Raw genomic sequence first — 17,771 nt, forward strand, 5'->3', positions numbered from 1 at the left:
TAGAGCAGGAAAATCCTATCACAGAGCCACTGCCTTTATTTTGTAGGACAACCATGGGGTTATCCTCAAGTCAGAGCCTGTTGGCTTTCTTTTTAAAGCCTTGTCTCTTGAGGATGACTTTGATTTTTAGAAAAAAAGCAACTCCCAGCCAAGTTTGGAGAATGAAGTGATCAATGTTGCTTTTGTTAAAAAGAAGAAAGAAAAGAAGCATGACTATACAGCTATAATAAGACTTTCTTGCACGGTTTACAAACTGGATCTGACAGCAATTCCAAGAGTTGCAAAGGGAAGGCTTTTCAGCACTAGCAGCTTTATTGACATAGTAGAACTGGGTGCCAGGCTCCAAAGCCTGACTCCTGCTTCAAACCCAGGCTCTTCCTCTTAGGAGCCATGTGAACTTCTCAGTCTCAGGTTTCCTCAGCAACAAAATGAGACAGTAAAATCACCCATTCAAAGTGTTACTGTGATGATTAAATGAGACCACAATGTGAAATAATGCCTGGCATTTAGGAAGTACTCTTGATTGCCATTAATCACCATTGATTAATCACACAGATGGTAACTGTTTGGTATCAATAGGTCATTATGAAACAGCCCTTAACTTTGAGCCATATTTCCTATTTAGGTGCTAGATTCCAAAATGAAAAATTGAGATCTGCTGTCTGAACCCATTTAAATGTCATGACATTCAATCAAATGTAATAAGGTCAGGTTAAAAACTCGGTTTCCTCCACTCTTAGGTATCTACCCAAGAGAAATGAAAACATATGCTCACAAAGACTTGTAATCAAATGTTCACAGCAGCTTTATTCATAATAGCCAAAAACTGGAAGCAACCCCAAAACAAAGTCCATGCAATGAAAACATTATTCAGCAATAAAAATGAATTAAGTACTGCTACCTGCTACAACATAAACGAACGTCAAAAACACTGTACTAAGTGAAATAAACCAGATGCAAAAGACTATATTGTGTGTGATTCTATTCCCATGAAATGTCCAGAAAAGGTAAATCTATAGAGATAAAAAAATAGATCAGTGGTTGCCTGGGGGCAGGAGTAGGAATGAGAAGTAACAGCAAACGATCACTAGAGATATTTTGTGATGATGGGAATGTTCTAAAATTAGGTTGCGGTGCACAACTCTAAATTTGCTCCACTTAAAAAGAGTGGATTTTTAAAAATCATTTTTTAAAAGTGTGGCAAAATATACACAACATAAAATTTACCGTCCTAACCATTTTTTAGTGTGCAATTCAGTAGTGTTAAGTACCTTCACATTGTTGTGTAACCAATCTCCAGAATTCTTTTCATCTTGCAAAACAAATTCCACACCCATTAAACAACAACTTCCCATGCCCCCCTCCCCCAGGCCCTGGAAACCAGCATTCCACTTTCTGTCCCTATGAATTTGACTACTCCAGGTGTCTCATATAAGCAGAATCATACAATATTTGTCTTTTTTGGCGACTGGCTTATTTCACTCAGCATAATGTCCTCAAGTTTCATCCATGTGGTAACATATGACAGAATTTCCTTCCCATTTAAGGCTGAATAATATTACATTGTATGGATATACCATATTTTGTTTATCTATTCATCTATGATGGACACTTTTGTAAATAGTGGATTTTATGGTATGTAAATTGTACTTCAATAAAGCTGTTCAAAAAAAAGTTTTATTTATACATCCTCCTGTCAAAGGACCTTATGGTCATTTCCATTTCAAACAATACTGCATTTAATGTCCTTCTTCAGAGATCTTTGTGTACAACTATTGAGAGTTTTTGCAGCAGTGTACAACCTTAGAAGAGACATGTCTAGTCAAATAGTATGTATATTTTCTATTTTACTAGAAAGTTCTGCCAACTTTTTCTCCAGAAGGGTGGTACCAATTATGTACTGGTACATGAAAGTTCTCTTTTCCACAGCTTCATCCATTTCTTATATTGTGAAACATTTATATTTTTGCTAATCTGTGAGACATGATACCACTGTGGTTTTATTTTTATTTCCTTCAACATTAGCGAGACTGAGCATCTTTTGATTTGCTCTTGGCTCTCTGGGTCTACCCTTTTGTGAACTTCCTGATCCTATCCTTTGTTTATTTTTCTATTTCATAGTTCTATTGTGTTGTTCTCTTTTTTCTTATTGATTTATAGGAATTCCTTACAGGCTGGATACTAACCTGTTGTCTATGTTGCAAGTAAGCAGAACAGATTAATAGATAAGAGTCAAGTCAATAAAAGGCAGAGATCAATAGGAGATAGAAAATGGAGAGCCTGAGATCAGGACCACTGCGATATTCATTGTTGTTATTCTCCGTGTGCTTCCCACAGGGCCTAAGAAAAATCATAACAGTATCAAGTTATTTATTGAGCACTTGCTATGTGCCAGGTATTACCCCCATGATCTAGCTTGATGCTCAGAACAAGCTGGTGAAGTAGACATTATGGTCCCTCTTTCACACATGAAAAACTGAGACTCGGTGATAGGAGGTTATTCAAGTAAGTAGCCCAACTGAGATTCCAACCCAGCTTTATCGATTCTAATACCTTCTCTTAAAATTTTTAAAAAATTTTATCAAATAATACCTATGCATAAAGGATCAAATAATATTAAAATAGCCCTTGCTCTTTTTTTTTGGCTGCGTTGGGTCTTCGTTGCGGTATGCGGGCTTCTCATTGCAGTGGCTTCTCTTGTTGCAGAGCATGGGCTCTAGGTACACGGGCTTCAGTAGTTGTGGCACGCAGGCTCACTAGGCTTAGTTGCTCCACGGCACGTGGGATCTTCCCAGACCAGGGCTCGAACCTGTGTCCCCTGCATTGGCAGGTGGATTCTTAACCACTGCACCACCAGGGAAGCCCAACCCTTGCTCTTAACTACCACATTATACTTCCTTACATAATCAGAGTCCAAAAATATTTGCTGAATGGATGAATCAAAAATCATTACCAAAGACACATATCAACAAGATTTAGCAGCTGAATCCAGGAAGTATGGTGGGGAAAGGTTTCTTATCTGAGGCAGACCGAAGACAGAGGAAGATACTCACAACTAGAGTCCCCAAGTGCATAAAGAAATATAAGCAATAATTTTCAATGAAGTATCATTTAGAATACCAAGAAATCAGAAAATTATGTGCCCAACAACAGGCAATAGGTTCAATGCATCAAGGTGCAGCCCCACTATGAAAGTCCACAAAGTTGTTATATGTGGCATTAAGGAAAGATGTTCCTGATATATTGCTAAGTAGAAAGTGCAAGTTACAAACAGTGAGTATAATGTTAAAAAAAAATACATTAGTATGTACTAAATATAAAAGTATGAGTATATGTGAATTTTATAAAGCCTACCAAGATATTTAACATTAACAGGGCTAGAATTATGACGGATGTGGGGTTTTTGGTTGTTTGACTTTGTTTTTCTTATTGGTAGTTTCTAATTTTTCTATACAAAGCAAGTATTACTTGTATAATAATCATTCCATTCTTACCTCTTTTTTAAAATGGGCAAAGGTCAAGAGTCCTTTAAAGGAGTGGGGTTTAAAAGCAAGAGATCTCAAGAACAGATTCCAGATCCAAAGGGCAGGTGAGGCAGGCTCAGGGTCTGGATCCAGACTGAGCTAACGCAGTTCAGTCTGGGTGGGAGGGCAGGAGCCAGCAGGGACCAGCAAGGCACTGCAAACAGCCTGCAGGGGCAGGGGTGGGCTGCAGCCTCCATCATTTGGGTCAAGAGTTGATTTCCTGGAGTGGTTAAGGGCTGAGTCTTAGAGTCAGAAGGACAGGTTGGCATCCTGGCTCTGCCTCTAACTAGCTCAGCAACCTGTGTGTGCAAGTAAAGTTGTTCATTCTTTCTAGTCTGCAGTTTCCACATTTAAAGAATGATAAGAACACCACCTATAGCACAAGGCTGATCTTGAAAATCAGTGAGACCTTGTAAACAAATGTTGAGCATCACAGAACCTGGCATAAAGGAGACACCTCATAAATGGTAGTAGTTATGTTCCTAAGGATGTGGTCTGGTGGCAGGGGGGATCAGTATGTCCTGATGGGCAGGGTGGACAGTCAGCAAATAGTGAAGAAATGCAGACCAGGAACTCATAGAAGAGCTTATGAGTACAAACCAGAGATCACCAGTTGGTGAGATCTAGCTTACAAATGTGCTCTGTTTGGCACGCTGTGTTTAATCTTTTTTGAAAATTAACTGTTGGTCTTCCCTGGTGGCACAGTGGTTAAGAATCTGCCTGCCAGTGCAGGGGACACGGATTCGAGCCCTGGTCCGGGAAGATCCCACATGCTGTAGAGCAACTAAGCCCATGCGCCACAACTACTGAGCCTGCGTGCCAAGCATGGGTTCTAGGCACACGGGCTTCAGTAGTTGTGGCACATGGGCTCAGTAGTTGTGGCTCGCGGGCTCTAGAGCGCAGGCTCAGTAGTTGTGGCACGTGGGCTTAGTTGCTCTGCAGCATGTGGGATCTTCCCAGATCAGGGCTCGAACGCGTGTCCCCTGCATTGGCAGGCGGATTCTTAACCACTGCGCCATCAGGGAAGCCCAGAATAAATAAATTTTAAAGAAAAGAAAGAAAATTAACTGTCAAAAGTATTTTAAAAATTAATCAGGACAGTTCATGGTAAAATATGAATTGGGGGCTTCTATTGAAAACTCAGGAGATATGGCCACACTGAGCCCATGTTCTGCATGGTGATGATCAGTAGGAAATGAGAAACGTAGCAGCTGCCCCTGTAGTGCGTGAGCTTCTGTGGTGGCCACAAGGCCCAACCACTCCCTGGTGTCTCTTTATTGTTATTCCATGCCTGTTTCATTATCTACTTGGCCCTGCAGCCCTTTGAATGTTTTTCCCTTAAAATAAACAGTGCTGATGTCCTGGGTGCAGTAGGTTGAATAATTACCCCACAAAGATGTCCAGGTCCTAATCCCCAAAAGCTGTGAATGTTACCTTACACAGCAAAAGAACTTTGCAGATGTGATTAAATTAAGGATCATGAGATGGGAAGCTTATCCAGGTGGGACCAATGTAATCACAACAGTTCTTACAAGGGAGGAAGAAGGGTAAGAGTCAGACAAGATGTGATGATGGGAGCAGAGGTCAGAGTGATACTATCGCTGGCTTTGAAGATAGACGAGGGCTATGAGCCTAGGAATGTGCAGCCTCTAGAAATGGAAAAAGGCAAATAGATAGATCCTCCCCTAGGTCCTCCAGAAGGAACACAGTCCCGCAGACCCAATTTAGACTTCTGAACCAGAGATATTCTATGCCCTGCGATTATGAGTCCTGTGTAAAACAAAACAAAGCAAAACAAAACAAAACAAAAACCTGCCTGAAGCCTAAATATTTTCAAATATCTCACTGGATGTTTATTAGGTAAAAAACTGTTTACAATGATCTGAATCTAAAACTTAGCTCCATTTAATATATAAACACAAAGTCTTTCTGCATGGTTTTAATATACATTGATTTTTCCAGAAGAGCGACTATCATGTATATTAAGAGAAAATTGTACCGTGTTTTATTCAGAACCTCAGTTTCTCGCCATTTCAGAAAATCATATCACCAAGGACAATATCACTTACATGATTTGAGTGACTGATATAACACATGTGACTCTGCCTTTTGTAGCTGTTGTGTTCATTGTGAGTCTATGCATAGGTGCAAGCAAGTGACTACCTCATAATATCTTCTAGTGTAGTTTTATTTGAGGTTTGAAAAAGGAAATACATGTCCTATATTACAAATGATTTTTATTTTCTTTCTCATTTATATTATAGTCCACTATAATATAAATGGCCACTATATACATATATTTGAAATTATTGTATGGATAGATTACGATGATAGTGGCCCCTAATTGATCATGCCTCCTGGGTCCATGCCCCTTAGCAATGTGACTCTGCTACTTCTACATGGAGTCCATTTCTTGCTCACTGTTGAGTTGCTTTGTTGAGTTGCTGGCCTTGTGAGCTGTTTTGAGCAATGCAATGCAACGGAAGTGATGCTGGAGTTCCAGAGCTCTGGCCCTACACTTCTGCCTTCGGCCTTTTGGAAAGCTGCCCTGAAAACAGCAGGCTGTGAAGGAGCTGGTCTGGTCAGCTGGAGGACGAGAGCCAGGCAGAGAGGAGCTGAAGAGCCAAGAGCCAGCACTGAGGCCCCAGACAGGTGAGTGAGGGCAGCCTGGACCTCCCGATGCAGCCTCGACACCAGCTGAAAGCAGCCACATGGGTGAGTCGAGGTGAGACTGACAGAAGAACCGCCAAGTCTCACTGGCAAAAAGAAATAATAAATCATTGTTTCTTTCAGCCATGAAGTTTTCAGGTAGTTTACTGTCAACAATACATCAATCAGGTAACTGATAAATAGGTAGTAGGACTAAGCCTTTCATTTCAGGATAGTTAAGAAGGGCACTATAATATATGATGGTAAGGGGAGGAGGGTGGGCCCACCAGGGTTGAGAGCCATCGGTCTGATGAATTCCCATTGCTCTCAAAATAAACCCCACACTCCTCACTGGCCTACACGATACGGCTGCGCAGAGCGACCTTGCTGGCCTCACCTCCCGTCTCGTTCGCTCACTCCGCTCCTGCTCTGTTGGCCACCTTTCTGCTTTGTCCCTGGAAGAGGCCACTGAATTTGGCGGTACTGGGTCATGAAGGAAACTTGAAAAGAGTTGAACCAGAGCATTGTTGGTGCCAGAGGGTCACACATTAAAGAGAATGAATGGTGAAAAGTTGGAGATGAGGTGGTTTACACAGTGTGCCAGTGACCATGAAGGAGACAAAGAAAATCACCTAGACAGGGCAGCAAGGTCAAATAGATGAGTTGGAAATTGTTATTTATTTATAACTTCTATTTTTTCTGATTACAAAAATAAGTCATTATTATTTTAAAATTTTCAAATACTACTGAAATACTGAAATATAATATAGGAGAGCAAAGGCTCCAAAAGTGTCATCTCTCCCCCAACTTACATGTGATTTTTCATTTATTGGCTAACAATTTGGATACTATTATCTATATTCAGGAAATGCCTGTACAATATCTATTATCGGCCCACAGATATGCTTCTACCAGCTATTTGTACAAACTAACCATTTCCAGTCATTACCTTTCACACAGTATAGCTGTTTAACAACATATAAACCACTGCTAGCACCCAGCTAATTTCACAGCAAAACTAAGAGGCTCATCGACTTTATTTATAGGTGGTCAGTGTAATGCCCTACAGATGCCACTTAAATTTTCTCTATGACCTTTTTACACATAGTTGAAAACAACCTTCTGGGAAAGGATTAAAGAAATCTATTTCACTTGCTGAATTCATATCATGAAATGAGCAGGGTCTTCATTTACTTCTAAGGCTGACATAACTCATGGAAATTATACATTTATGGTTTAGTCCTCTAATTGTATTCTCTAAAAATTAAGGAATAGAGAAATATCTGGTTATTAAATAATCTGAATTTTATTCTGAGCACTTGAAAGATTTAAATATCTAATGACAAGCAAACTATTTGGTTATGAAATTCATCAGTCTAATTCATAATATCTAAAATGGCATATATACAAAATTGGGTTATTATGAATTGAAATCAAAATCATCGAGCTTGCACACTCTGCCCCAGGCAGAGTCTGTCTGATTTCATAGGCCAGATTCTGAACCACTGGACCATGTGCCATAGACCTCCTCATTCACGTAGACACACACACACACACACACACACACACACACACACACACACACACACACACACACACACACACACACACCCCAGGTGTATGAGTAATTGACCAAATGCTTTATGGCCTAGTCATTAGGCGTCGCCTCTCTCTCTCTGGTTTTCCTTGAGGTGTCCTGGTGCTCACAGGACAATCTAATGAAAGGCTCTGCCCCACGAGGTGTCTGCCCCAGGCCTGCCTAGCATCTTAGTCCTCTTCTCTAGTGCCTCCAGATCATTTCTTTTTTTTCTTTTTTAATATTTATTTATTCATTTGGCTGCGCCAGGTCTTAGTTGTGGCATGTGGGATCTTAAGTTGCATCATGCAGGATCTTGTTCCCTGACCAGGGATCAAACCTGGGTCCCCTGCATTGGGAGTACAGAGTTTTTTCCACTGGACCACCAGGGAAGTCCCCAGATCATCTTTCCTATCCAAATCTAGCCTCTGCTTTTGAAAGCCATTAGACCTGCCGTCAGCATGGTCCAGTGGTTAAATTCCTAAACTCAGGAAACAGGCTGCTCGTTTGACTCTTGGCTCTGCCACTCACTAGTTATGTACTTGGCTTGTTGATTAACCCTGGTGCCGCACGGCCCTCATCTGTAAGACGGCAAGAATAGCACCCACGTCAGAGGACTGCTGGGAGCGTTAAATGAGTTTCCGCAGCTAAAGTGCTTAGAACAGTGTCTGGCACAAAGTACGGGCTCTAAATGTGCTAGAAACTCCTATTCTTGAATTCCAGCCTCTTTTTCAACTCTTTGGCTCTCCACTGGCTGTGAGGCTCCTTCAATTTTAGACGATTTGTTCCTTCCTCAGCTCTAGCTCCAGGGGACCCGACAGATCTGGACAGCCTCCCCATGGTCTACCTACCTCCGGAAGTAATAAATCCAGACAGTGCAGGTACAGTTAGTAAATGACCTCTTGCATGTAACAGCTATGTGCTCCTGTAACTTAATTATGATCTTAAAAGTAGGCTCTGACTTTTGCAGAATCATATTCATTTATTCATCCCACAACTATTAGTGGGTCCCTACTATGTTCCAGGTATTGCTGGAACAATATCACAGGACAAAACAGAAAATGAGGAAAGCACGAAAAAATAACTAGAAGTCAGCATTTTAAGGGCAAAATACAAATCAGCAATTATTCTTAAGTGACCTAATACAAATGCCGTTTCAAGATATAATTTGAACGGCCCTAATTAACAATGAATTATGCTGCTGTTCAAGAGCCATTTGGATGCACATTCAATTGTGGGTGACAGATAAGAATGCTCCCGTTATGTAATTTCGGCTGGAGGCTGGTTATCATTCAGTTTAAGCATCTATTCTCAATGACAGGATGTGAGGAAGAGCTGAATCAAGAAAATGCAAATCTGTTGTGCAGATCTGGATAAGAGGAGCTCCACTTGGGTCTGACAAATGTTGAGATGGCAATAATGTAATTTTTAAGCCAGCAAAAATAACCCACAAAAGACTACGTGATGTCGGGGGCGGGGGGGGAGGTGGGGAGGGAATCAAATTTAATTAAGAAATCCTAAAATCCTGAATCAGGATTGGCATGGAAAGAAGTAATGATAATTCAACCATCTTGCCTATTTGAAGCATTCAAATACTGAACTTCCAGGTAAAGACTGAAGAGAAGGCGGGGCAGGAAGGTAACATTCAACAGTGCTTGTGAGCACCCTTCGGTGAGTCATCCTCCTGGTAACGAGAGCACCTCTGTCATCCCTTTAGTAGTTGAGGATTACTCACAGATTACATAGGGTCACACTGCAAGGAAGTGGTCACACTAGGTGTCTAGCTGCCTGTAAAGTTTATCAATTCTTGCAAGTTATCAGTTTTAGGAACCCACTTTTTTTACATCCTTTGATCATTCATTATAGCATTGAAAGTCTAATGCTCCATTCAAGCACCTGCAGCATTTGAGGTTTCATCTGTTTTCATTTAGTCCCAGTGGCAGCTCATCCATGGGATGTCAAAGATGAAGTATGAGTTGGCACAAGGATGCCTCATTACTCTCTAATACAAATAGAAATTTCTCTGATTCTTTAAAAGCATTTTATCATTGCCTGGAGGCTGGAAACTGTTTCTAGCCCCCTCATTACAAAATTATTTATGGGCAAAAATTAGACATGCAACCCTCGATGTAAAATCTTAATTACTGTCCTTTTAGCTGATTTTTGTATAAATTAGAAGAATAACAGTTGAATAAATTAGAATAAAGGCTGCACAAGTGAATATAACTGCCTTAAGGTCTAGAAGTGAATGTCTAGCACCAGATCCACACTCGCTGTTTCTCCATGTTCATTCTTCTTTTGGAGGAGCAAAAGAGAACAAAGGGGAAGAAAATAAAAGCTACCTTTATCCTTCAGCTACCGAGGGCTTTGCTACTCATCTGTGGTTTCCTTGAGGACAGGGCCAGACTTGTCCTCTCTGGGTGTCCAGGGCCTGGCCCCATGATCAGCACATAGTAGGGCTTAATAAATGTTTGTTGAAAGGAACTGAACTTGGGTGGCTTAATATGTTTGCAGATATTCTCACACATATCCAAACAAAGGTTATTCCATTGTGCTCATTTCATTGTTTAATCACTGCGTTCCATCCTTTGATCAAGCTAATAAAAGGCAGGGTACGCTGAATATACTTTGGCCAACAGCAGGATTAAAAACAAAGATCCTTGAAATATGACTTGCAGGATTGTCTGGTCTCTCTCATTTAGCAGCAGGACCTGAAGCCAGAGGGGCAAGGCCATCTGACACATACAGGGTCAGGCCAAGGGCTCTGCTCTCTGGTCCCCAGCCTCACTACCATTCCATATGGCCACGCCTTGCCCTGTTTAACACCACACAGAGGAGGGGAAGCTCAGTTACAAATGGGGGACAAGAATTACGTCGTCAGGGGAAGCCAAACAAGCAAATGAAAAATACACAAGAATAGAAGCAGTTTAGATTTTATAACTTAAGGCAAGTAGCAATCTGTTCTCCAGAAAAGAACCACAAATTAAAAAAATTTGTATTTCCTGGAGCTATTTAGAGGACAGCCTCCAAGCCCCATTTTTTGAGAGGGATGAAAGCACAGGCTCTCGGAGCATCTGGACCTTGGCTGAAGACCTGCTCCATTGCTCACTAGCTGGGTGATCTTAGGTAATGCTCGACTTCTCTGAGTTCCAGGGACCTCCTCTGTAAAAAGCAGTTGATGGAAAAGGGGATCTGGCTTAGAGGTTGATTGTAAGGGTAAAATGTGATGATGTGTATAAAGCAATTTGACCAGTGATGACACACAGTAGACAACTAACCAGTGAGATAGCTTCTCTGACCATTAATACGATCACTATTATGATAGCAGCAGTCAAACCACAAGTGAGGGGACCACCATGACCTGGATGGACAGTCAGTACCTGAATTGCTGGCATTCATTTTACCAGCTTTTTCTATTTATAGTCCCCTTCAGCAGAGCAGCTTCTCATGTTAATGAAAATGGGGATCTGATCATTGTGTTTTTTTCTGGTTCAATCTGGACAACTGGTCTGTACCAGAATGTCAGGAGAATATAGCAGGATTAAGGTTTCCCAGATTTGAATTCACCAGGCCTGTGTCTCAAAACTAAGAATTTCTGCCAGAGAAATATGAAGAAAACCTTGCAATTCTGTCTCTGTTGGGGTGAGAGGTGTGAAGCCCCCTACCACCACTCCCACCCACCAAAAGCTATGAATAGCGGTTGAATTGCATTTTGAGGAAGGAAGGGTAAGCTGAATGCTGCACTTTTCTTTGCTGAGTGGGCTATGCAGGCTGAGAGCCAGAGCTGAATTGTTCAGGACCCAAAAGGGGTCTGGAGAGGCTGTGTGGGAGGAGGCGCCTGGAGAGGACAGATGTGGTTCTAGACAGGATTAATGAAGTATTGCTTGATAGATGCCAACAAACCCCTCTTCCCACCTCCCTATAAAAGTATCAGCAAAATAAACCTTCTTCATGAAGTCCTTGTGTAATCAGGTGCTTGGGGGGGAGCTGGGACCAAGTGCTGAATAAGGCCTCTGGGTAGCCAAGGAACAAGAGCAAGCCCACTCAGGTAATGGGTGTAACCCACCCTACCTGGGGAGAACCTGCAGCCCAGTAATACTAATGATCAATAATAAGTTAACAACAACAACAAAAAATAATAAGTTAACATTTACTGAGTTCTTCCTACATTCCAGGGACTGCCCTAAGTACTTTGTATGGGCCACCTCATTTCATCAGCATGATAATCCCATTCAAACTGTGCCCCATAGGGTTAACCGAAACTGGTGGCTAACAGAAATTCTTGAGCTTGTCTTGAGCAGATAAGGGAACTGCTTGTTAAAAGCCCCTGTGCTTATAACCTGCTTTCACTGATCAAGGATGCCTTAATTATTTTTGCAAATTGCATACCCTCCAAGCTTCATGTAGCCTAGATAATACATCACAAGACTCCGTAACCGCCTCCTATAGATAACACCTCTGACGTATGGGTTGCTATAGTAACGGTGGCTTAAGCTGTTTTTCAGAAACTTGGAGTCAGCTCTTGTCCAGTTCAAGCAGGCTAAAACTGGTTGGGACCACCGACCCTAAAACTGGGCCTACACAGTTGTCCCATGAATGACCTTGTGACGTCAGAGAGCCAAAAACTCCACCCTCAGATCATGCTAGCACCTCTATTTTCTGAACATGTATCCCATGAAGAAAGAAGCATGTAATTCAGATATACTTGTGCAGAGCAGTGATTACCTCACCCTTTTCCTGCCTCCAATCACCTTCCCCTGGACCTCTGACGGTATACTCTTCACCCATAAATATCCCAAGCCCCTTGCCTTCGGGAATGTGGACCTGAGACTTGTTATCCCATCTCCTCACTTGGCTGCCTGGTGAATAAACCCCTTCTCTGCTGCAAACCTCAGTGTCTTAGTATTTGGCTTGCTGTGCATCAGGCAAATGACCCTGGTTCAGTCCCTGGTTCAGTCACACCATGAGCAGGTGCTATGATCATCTTCATTTTACACATAAGGAACAGATGGTGGCTCAGAAAGATGAGATAACTTGCCCAAGGCTGTACAGCCAGCTGGGGTGGAGGGAGATGTCAAAACCAGGTAACCCTGAGAACACATCCAGAGATGTGTTCTTAATCAATATGCCATAAACCAAGCCAATTTACTAGTTAATTGCATAATTAATATATAAGGAGGGTTAGGCAGTGGAATTTGCCACCCACTGCTCTCTTACATTGACTAACTCACGAAATATATGGATGTCTTCTCTCACCCCCCTTCATGGCGTCCCTCCAGGGATGAGCCCAAGAGAACAGCCTTCCCAGATAGAAGAAAGCTGGGTTTTGGTCAAGGACATAGTAGTAGAGGTGCTCCCCTGACGTCCAACTGTGCACTCATTTATTGAGGGCCAACTATGTATTCACCAGGGGCTAGGTACTGGGTAGGATATACTAGGCACTGAATAGAGATACAAAAATAAATCAGAGAATCTGTCCTCAAGGAACTGAAAATACTGGGGGAGACAGACATGTATAAAATGAAGTGTATTTGTGGGTCAAGGATGTCTTAATTTTCCACTAGAAGAGGAATAGATGAAATACTCTGAAATCTGAGGGCTGGGTTCAATTGCTTCCAGTTTGGGAACAGTAGGCCTGAAAGAGAAGCCACAGAGCTGAGTTTGAAAAAACAAATAGAACTTAAATATGCAGAGAAGAAGAACTCAAGGATTTTTTTCTCAAAAAAAAAAAAAAAAATGAAGGAACATATGCACAGAAGCCGTGAAGTGTGGGGCAGGTACAGGGACCTCCAAGTGGTTCTATCTGCTGGAGGGTATCACCCAGGAAGGAGAACAGAGAGAGATGTCCTTCTAAGGAAGGAGGGAAAAGACTGCAGAGGGCCGTGAAAGCCAGGCTGAGGGGTCTTGGACTCCTTATGTGGATCCACGGTTCTCAAACAGTGTACCGTGGCCCAGCAGCGTACCCTAAACACCTCCTTCACAAGCGTGCTGCCTGGTTTCAGATCAACGTCTCATAATTCGTTTCTGCTTCTACTAAAGACACAACTGTCACGGTGAGGCCTGTCAGAAGGAATGTTATGCTGAATGGACCAGTGGCAGTGAATTAGGGGGAGGTATAAAGTGGGGTGACTAAGAGACAGGAGGGTCAGTATAACGTCAAGGCAGCGCGAAAGGAAAGTTGAGTGTTTGCTAGAGCAGGTGAAAACGTTGTCTCTTCGGTATATAAAAGCATCAGGACAGTATCCTATTCTCACAGAGAGATCCTGTGCTGAAGGGCAACCAAGCAGGTGACACCATTATCTGTGAATGCTTTAAAGACGTGGGTCAAACAAATTGGGGTTTGCACTGTAGTTACAGCCAACTTTTAAAAATATCATTTTGAATCATTTAATTTGGATTTGAATCCTAGCTCTGCCATTCACCCTTGATCACCTTTCTGAATCTATCCCTTCGTCCGTTTTCTCATCTGCAAAATGCAGACAATATGAATCAAGAGGAACCTCACAGAACTGTTGGGAGTGATGATAAAGCCCTAAGCAAAGCACCCAGCAGAGCAAGCACTTGGTCAACGTGAAATGCTGTTGCTATTTTACTCTCTGCGTATAGGTCATCCAAAATTCTAGTACTGTGCAGGGAAGACACACACCCGATGTATACTGCCAACTGCAGAAAAGAGGGAGCCTCTGGGGTATTTACATGGCGGTGTGCCAGGACTGGAACTCGATTCATACAGATAACTAGCTGCAGTATGATAATGACCAGTCACCGAGCACTCACCATGGGCCAGGCCTCTCCTAAAGCAAGTACATTCGTGGCATTTGGCATGAAGTGGAGTAGGGGGAGCCCCGAGGTGGGATGGTCAATCCGGAGCTGGATAAGAGGGCAGGAGAGCTATAATCTGCGCATGTCATAACGGGAGCAGGAAGACCCAAGAAACCTGGCAGATGCCAATTGCCCAGGAGAAGGGCAGGCAGGGAGGCCAAGCGAGGCAGAAAACCTCCCCAGAGCCAGGCGGACAGACAGATGGCAGTGCGTGTGTGTGCACAACTAGATGTCCCAGCCGGAGTTGGATAAGTGACTGAAACAAGGCTTTCCCTCCCAAAGGGATCATTTTGAAAACAGCCACTTGACGGTACTAAGATAATGAGCTACCACCTGATAAAAATGCATTATCGAGCATTTAGAAATAAAGAAACAAAACAACTGACCTCAAAACATTTTTCTTTCTTTGCTTGGTGAAGCAGGCTAGCCATTCCGGGAAGCAGAACTGGAAAGATGAATGTTTCCAAATATTCTTTGGGGGAACCTAAAACAAACAAAAAATTCCCACCAAAAATCCAAAATGGCTCAAGTTAATTTGGGAGAAACATTTGCTTCTGAACAAAAAAAGGTATTCTCCATTAATCAACATGACCATAAATGTTATATTTTACTCTAGACTGCTGAGTTGGGCTGATTACCGACGAAACTTAAAATATCCCTCTGAGCTTCTGTACTCTGGTGGGGCTGTAGACCGGGGTCCATGGGGCCAGGGCCACAGGCACAGCCAGGAGGCTGGTGTAGCTGGAGGGAAATACGCAAAGGGAGTGTTGGTAGGAACTGAGGTCAGAGGGGAACCGGGCGGGGGTACAAGGACCTAAGGGCACAGTAATAGTGGTTACCAAAGCCCAAAGCCCAAAGCCCACTAGCGGAGGGAGCAGAACAAACCAGCGGGGGAGAGGGCCTGGCACCAGGGAGGGCGAGGAACAGGGACTCGGGGAGGAAGATGAGGACGCCTGCATCTCTGGCTTCCACACACAAAGCAAGACAGCATGATACTTTCTTTTACTCTTTACATTTTCCCCCTTTGTATGTAATGTAGAACTTAAGTACTTAAGAACTTAAGTGTCTTTCTTCCTTTTCAACCTTAAAGATACATCAGTGGACCCCGAGGGGGGAAAGCAGGAGGGCGGGTGGGATGAAGTGGGAGACTGGGATTGACATATATACACTAGTATGTATAAAGTAGATAACTAATAGGAACCTGCTGTATAAAAAAATAAATAAAATAAAATTAAAAAAAAAAAGATACATCAGTGGAATAAAGGCTATCTCTTAAAAATAAAAATTAGGGCTTCCCTGGTGGCGCAGTGGTTGGGAGTCCGCCTGCCGATGCAGGGGACGCGGGTTCGTGCTCCGGTCCGGGAATATCCCACATGCCGCGGAGTGGCTGGGCCCGTGAGCCATGGCCGCTGAGCCTGCGCGTCCGGAGCCTGTGCTCCGCAATGGGAGAGGCCACAACAGTGAGAGGCCCACGTACCACAAAAATAAAAAAATAAAAAAATAAAAAAATAAAAATTAAACAAGAACACATTCTTATTATGTGGTCTCCCTGAGGTCTATCTGTCCACCCTGTCCCCACCCCATGGTTTTGCAATGTCACAACTCCTGAACTATAGAGCTGAGATCGCACTTCCTTACGTACATGTTTCTGGGTCGATTGTTTCCCGTTTAGCTTGAGGACAGGACACTTGTGGGACCACGGCTAAAGGAGCAGCTGGGTAAAGGTGTTCCGTGTTGAAGCCGCAGAAAACCCTTTCCTCTGATGGTGATGCCTGGGGTGGCGGTGGGGAGGGAAATCAATTCATGTAGTTTAAATCATTGTATTTTCTTTTATAATATAACAAAAATAAAAGTCTGTGTCAGAATTTAGGTTCAAGGGGGCATACTGAGCACAAATCTTTCTCTTCTCTCCCAAGACACCTATAAAGGACAACCAAGAAATAAACCCGTAACAAAGACTGGGAGGGCTGTCAATGGATGAGAGATCTCCAGACATTTCCAAAAGAAACAGAATAGGGCTTCCCTGGTGGCGCAGTGGTTAAGAATCTGCCTGCCAATGCAGGGGACATGGGTTCGAGCCCTGGTCCAGGAAGATCCCACATGCCACGGATCAACTAAGTCCGTGCGCCACAACTACTGAGCCTGTGCTCTAGAGCCCGCCAGCCACAACTACTGAGCCCACGTGCCACAACTACTGAGCCCGTGTGCCACAACTACTGAAGCCCGCATGCCTAGAGCCCGTCCTCCGCAACAAGAGAAGCCACCGCAATGAGAAGCCCGCGCACCACAGCAAAGAGTAGACACCGCTCGCCACAACTAGAGAAAGCCTGGGCACAGCAATGAAGACCCAATGCAGCCAAAAATAAATAAATGAATAAATTTACAAAAGAAACAGAATAAAGCCTGTGGTCAGATGAGAGGAGGAGTGGCAGGTCAGAATCCACAGGAGGAAACTGCCCCCAGAAGACGAGAGTCCACGTTCCCACCAGAATTCCAAAGGGCTTCAGAGGTTCAGTTCCTCACAGTGTGGGAATGAGAAAGGAAACAATACACAGGAGAGGTTAAGTGAAAATCTGGCTGGAGACCCCGTGGCCTGCTGCCCCATCCTCCCTCCTCCTGCTTCTGCCCCCTTTGGCATTCACAGCAGCCTTTTATATCCTGCTCTCCCTCCTTTCCAATGAATCTTCTGTAAACAAATTAAACAAACAGCCTGGGAAGGAGTAGAACTACTCAGGGTGCCATTTTGGCAGTCAAGAGAAAAAAAAAACCTCAACATTGATGTGGAGGCTTCCAGCCCAGTGCCAAAATAGGGAGTCCCTGTCTGCTGACCCTGAAGAAAAGTCCTCCAGTGGACAATCACTCCCCATGAGCTCCCAGTCAGTGTTTCTATTCATGGAAGAGACCCATCCAGAAAACAAACCAACGTGTATGACAGTAGAAGAAAACTATACCAACTATGTAGAAATATCCACTCACGCTTGCATTTTAAATTTTGAATAAATAATCAAAACTTTCTACATAGATGAAGAACATCAACAGCATAAAAGACAAAGATCAAGATCTATAAAGAACAACTGACCCTGAAGAAGCAAAAATAATTCAGGGGAGAGAACTGTAATTAGTATCTGCAGAGAAATTTGAGAAAGCATTGCATTCATAAAGCAAGAACAGGATGCTATGAAAAAGGAACAATCACAAGC

General features: G+C 43.0%; 1 protein-coding gene across 1 annotated transcript in view; it reads right to left on the minus strand.

The window, feature by feature from the left end:
• Nucleotides 1-17,771, minus strand: part of IQCK (IQ motif containing K) — a 128,927-nt gene that overhangs the window by 101,086 nt on the left and 10,070 nt on the right. Inside the window, exons 3-4 of the mRNA XM_089896084.1 lie at nucleotides 16,214-16,343; nucleotides 14,958-15,055 (exon numbers count right to left, since the gene is read on the minus strand). Coding sequence (XP_089752210.1) covers nucleotides 14,958-15,055; nucleotides 16,214-16,343 — 228 coding nt within the window. The remainder of the gene's footprint in view (nucleotides 1-14,957; nucleotides 15,056-16,213; nucleotides 16,344-17,771) is intronic.

Source organism: Delphinapterus leucas, chromosome 15 (genome assembly GCF_059928025.1).
Source record: "Delphinapterus leucas isolate spDelLeu-1000000601 "Yukka" chromosome 15, BTC_Dleu_Yukka2, whole genome shotgun sequence".
Lineage (NCBI taxonomy): Eukaryota > Metazoa > Chordata > Mammalia > Artiodactyla > Monodontidae > Delphinapterus > Delphinapterus leucas.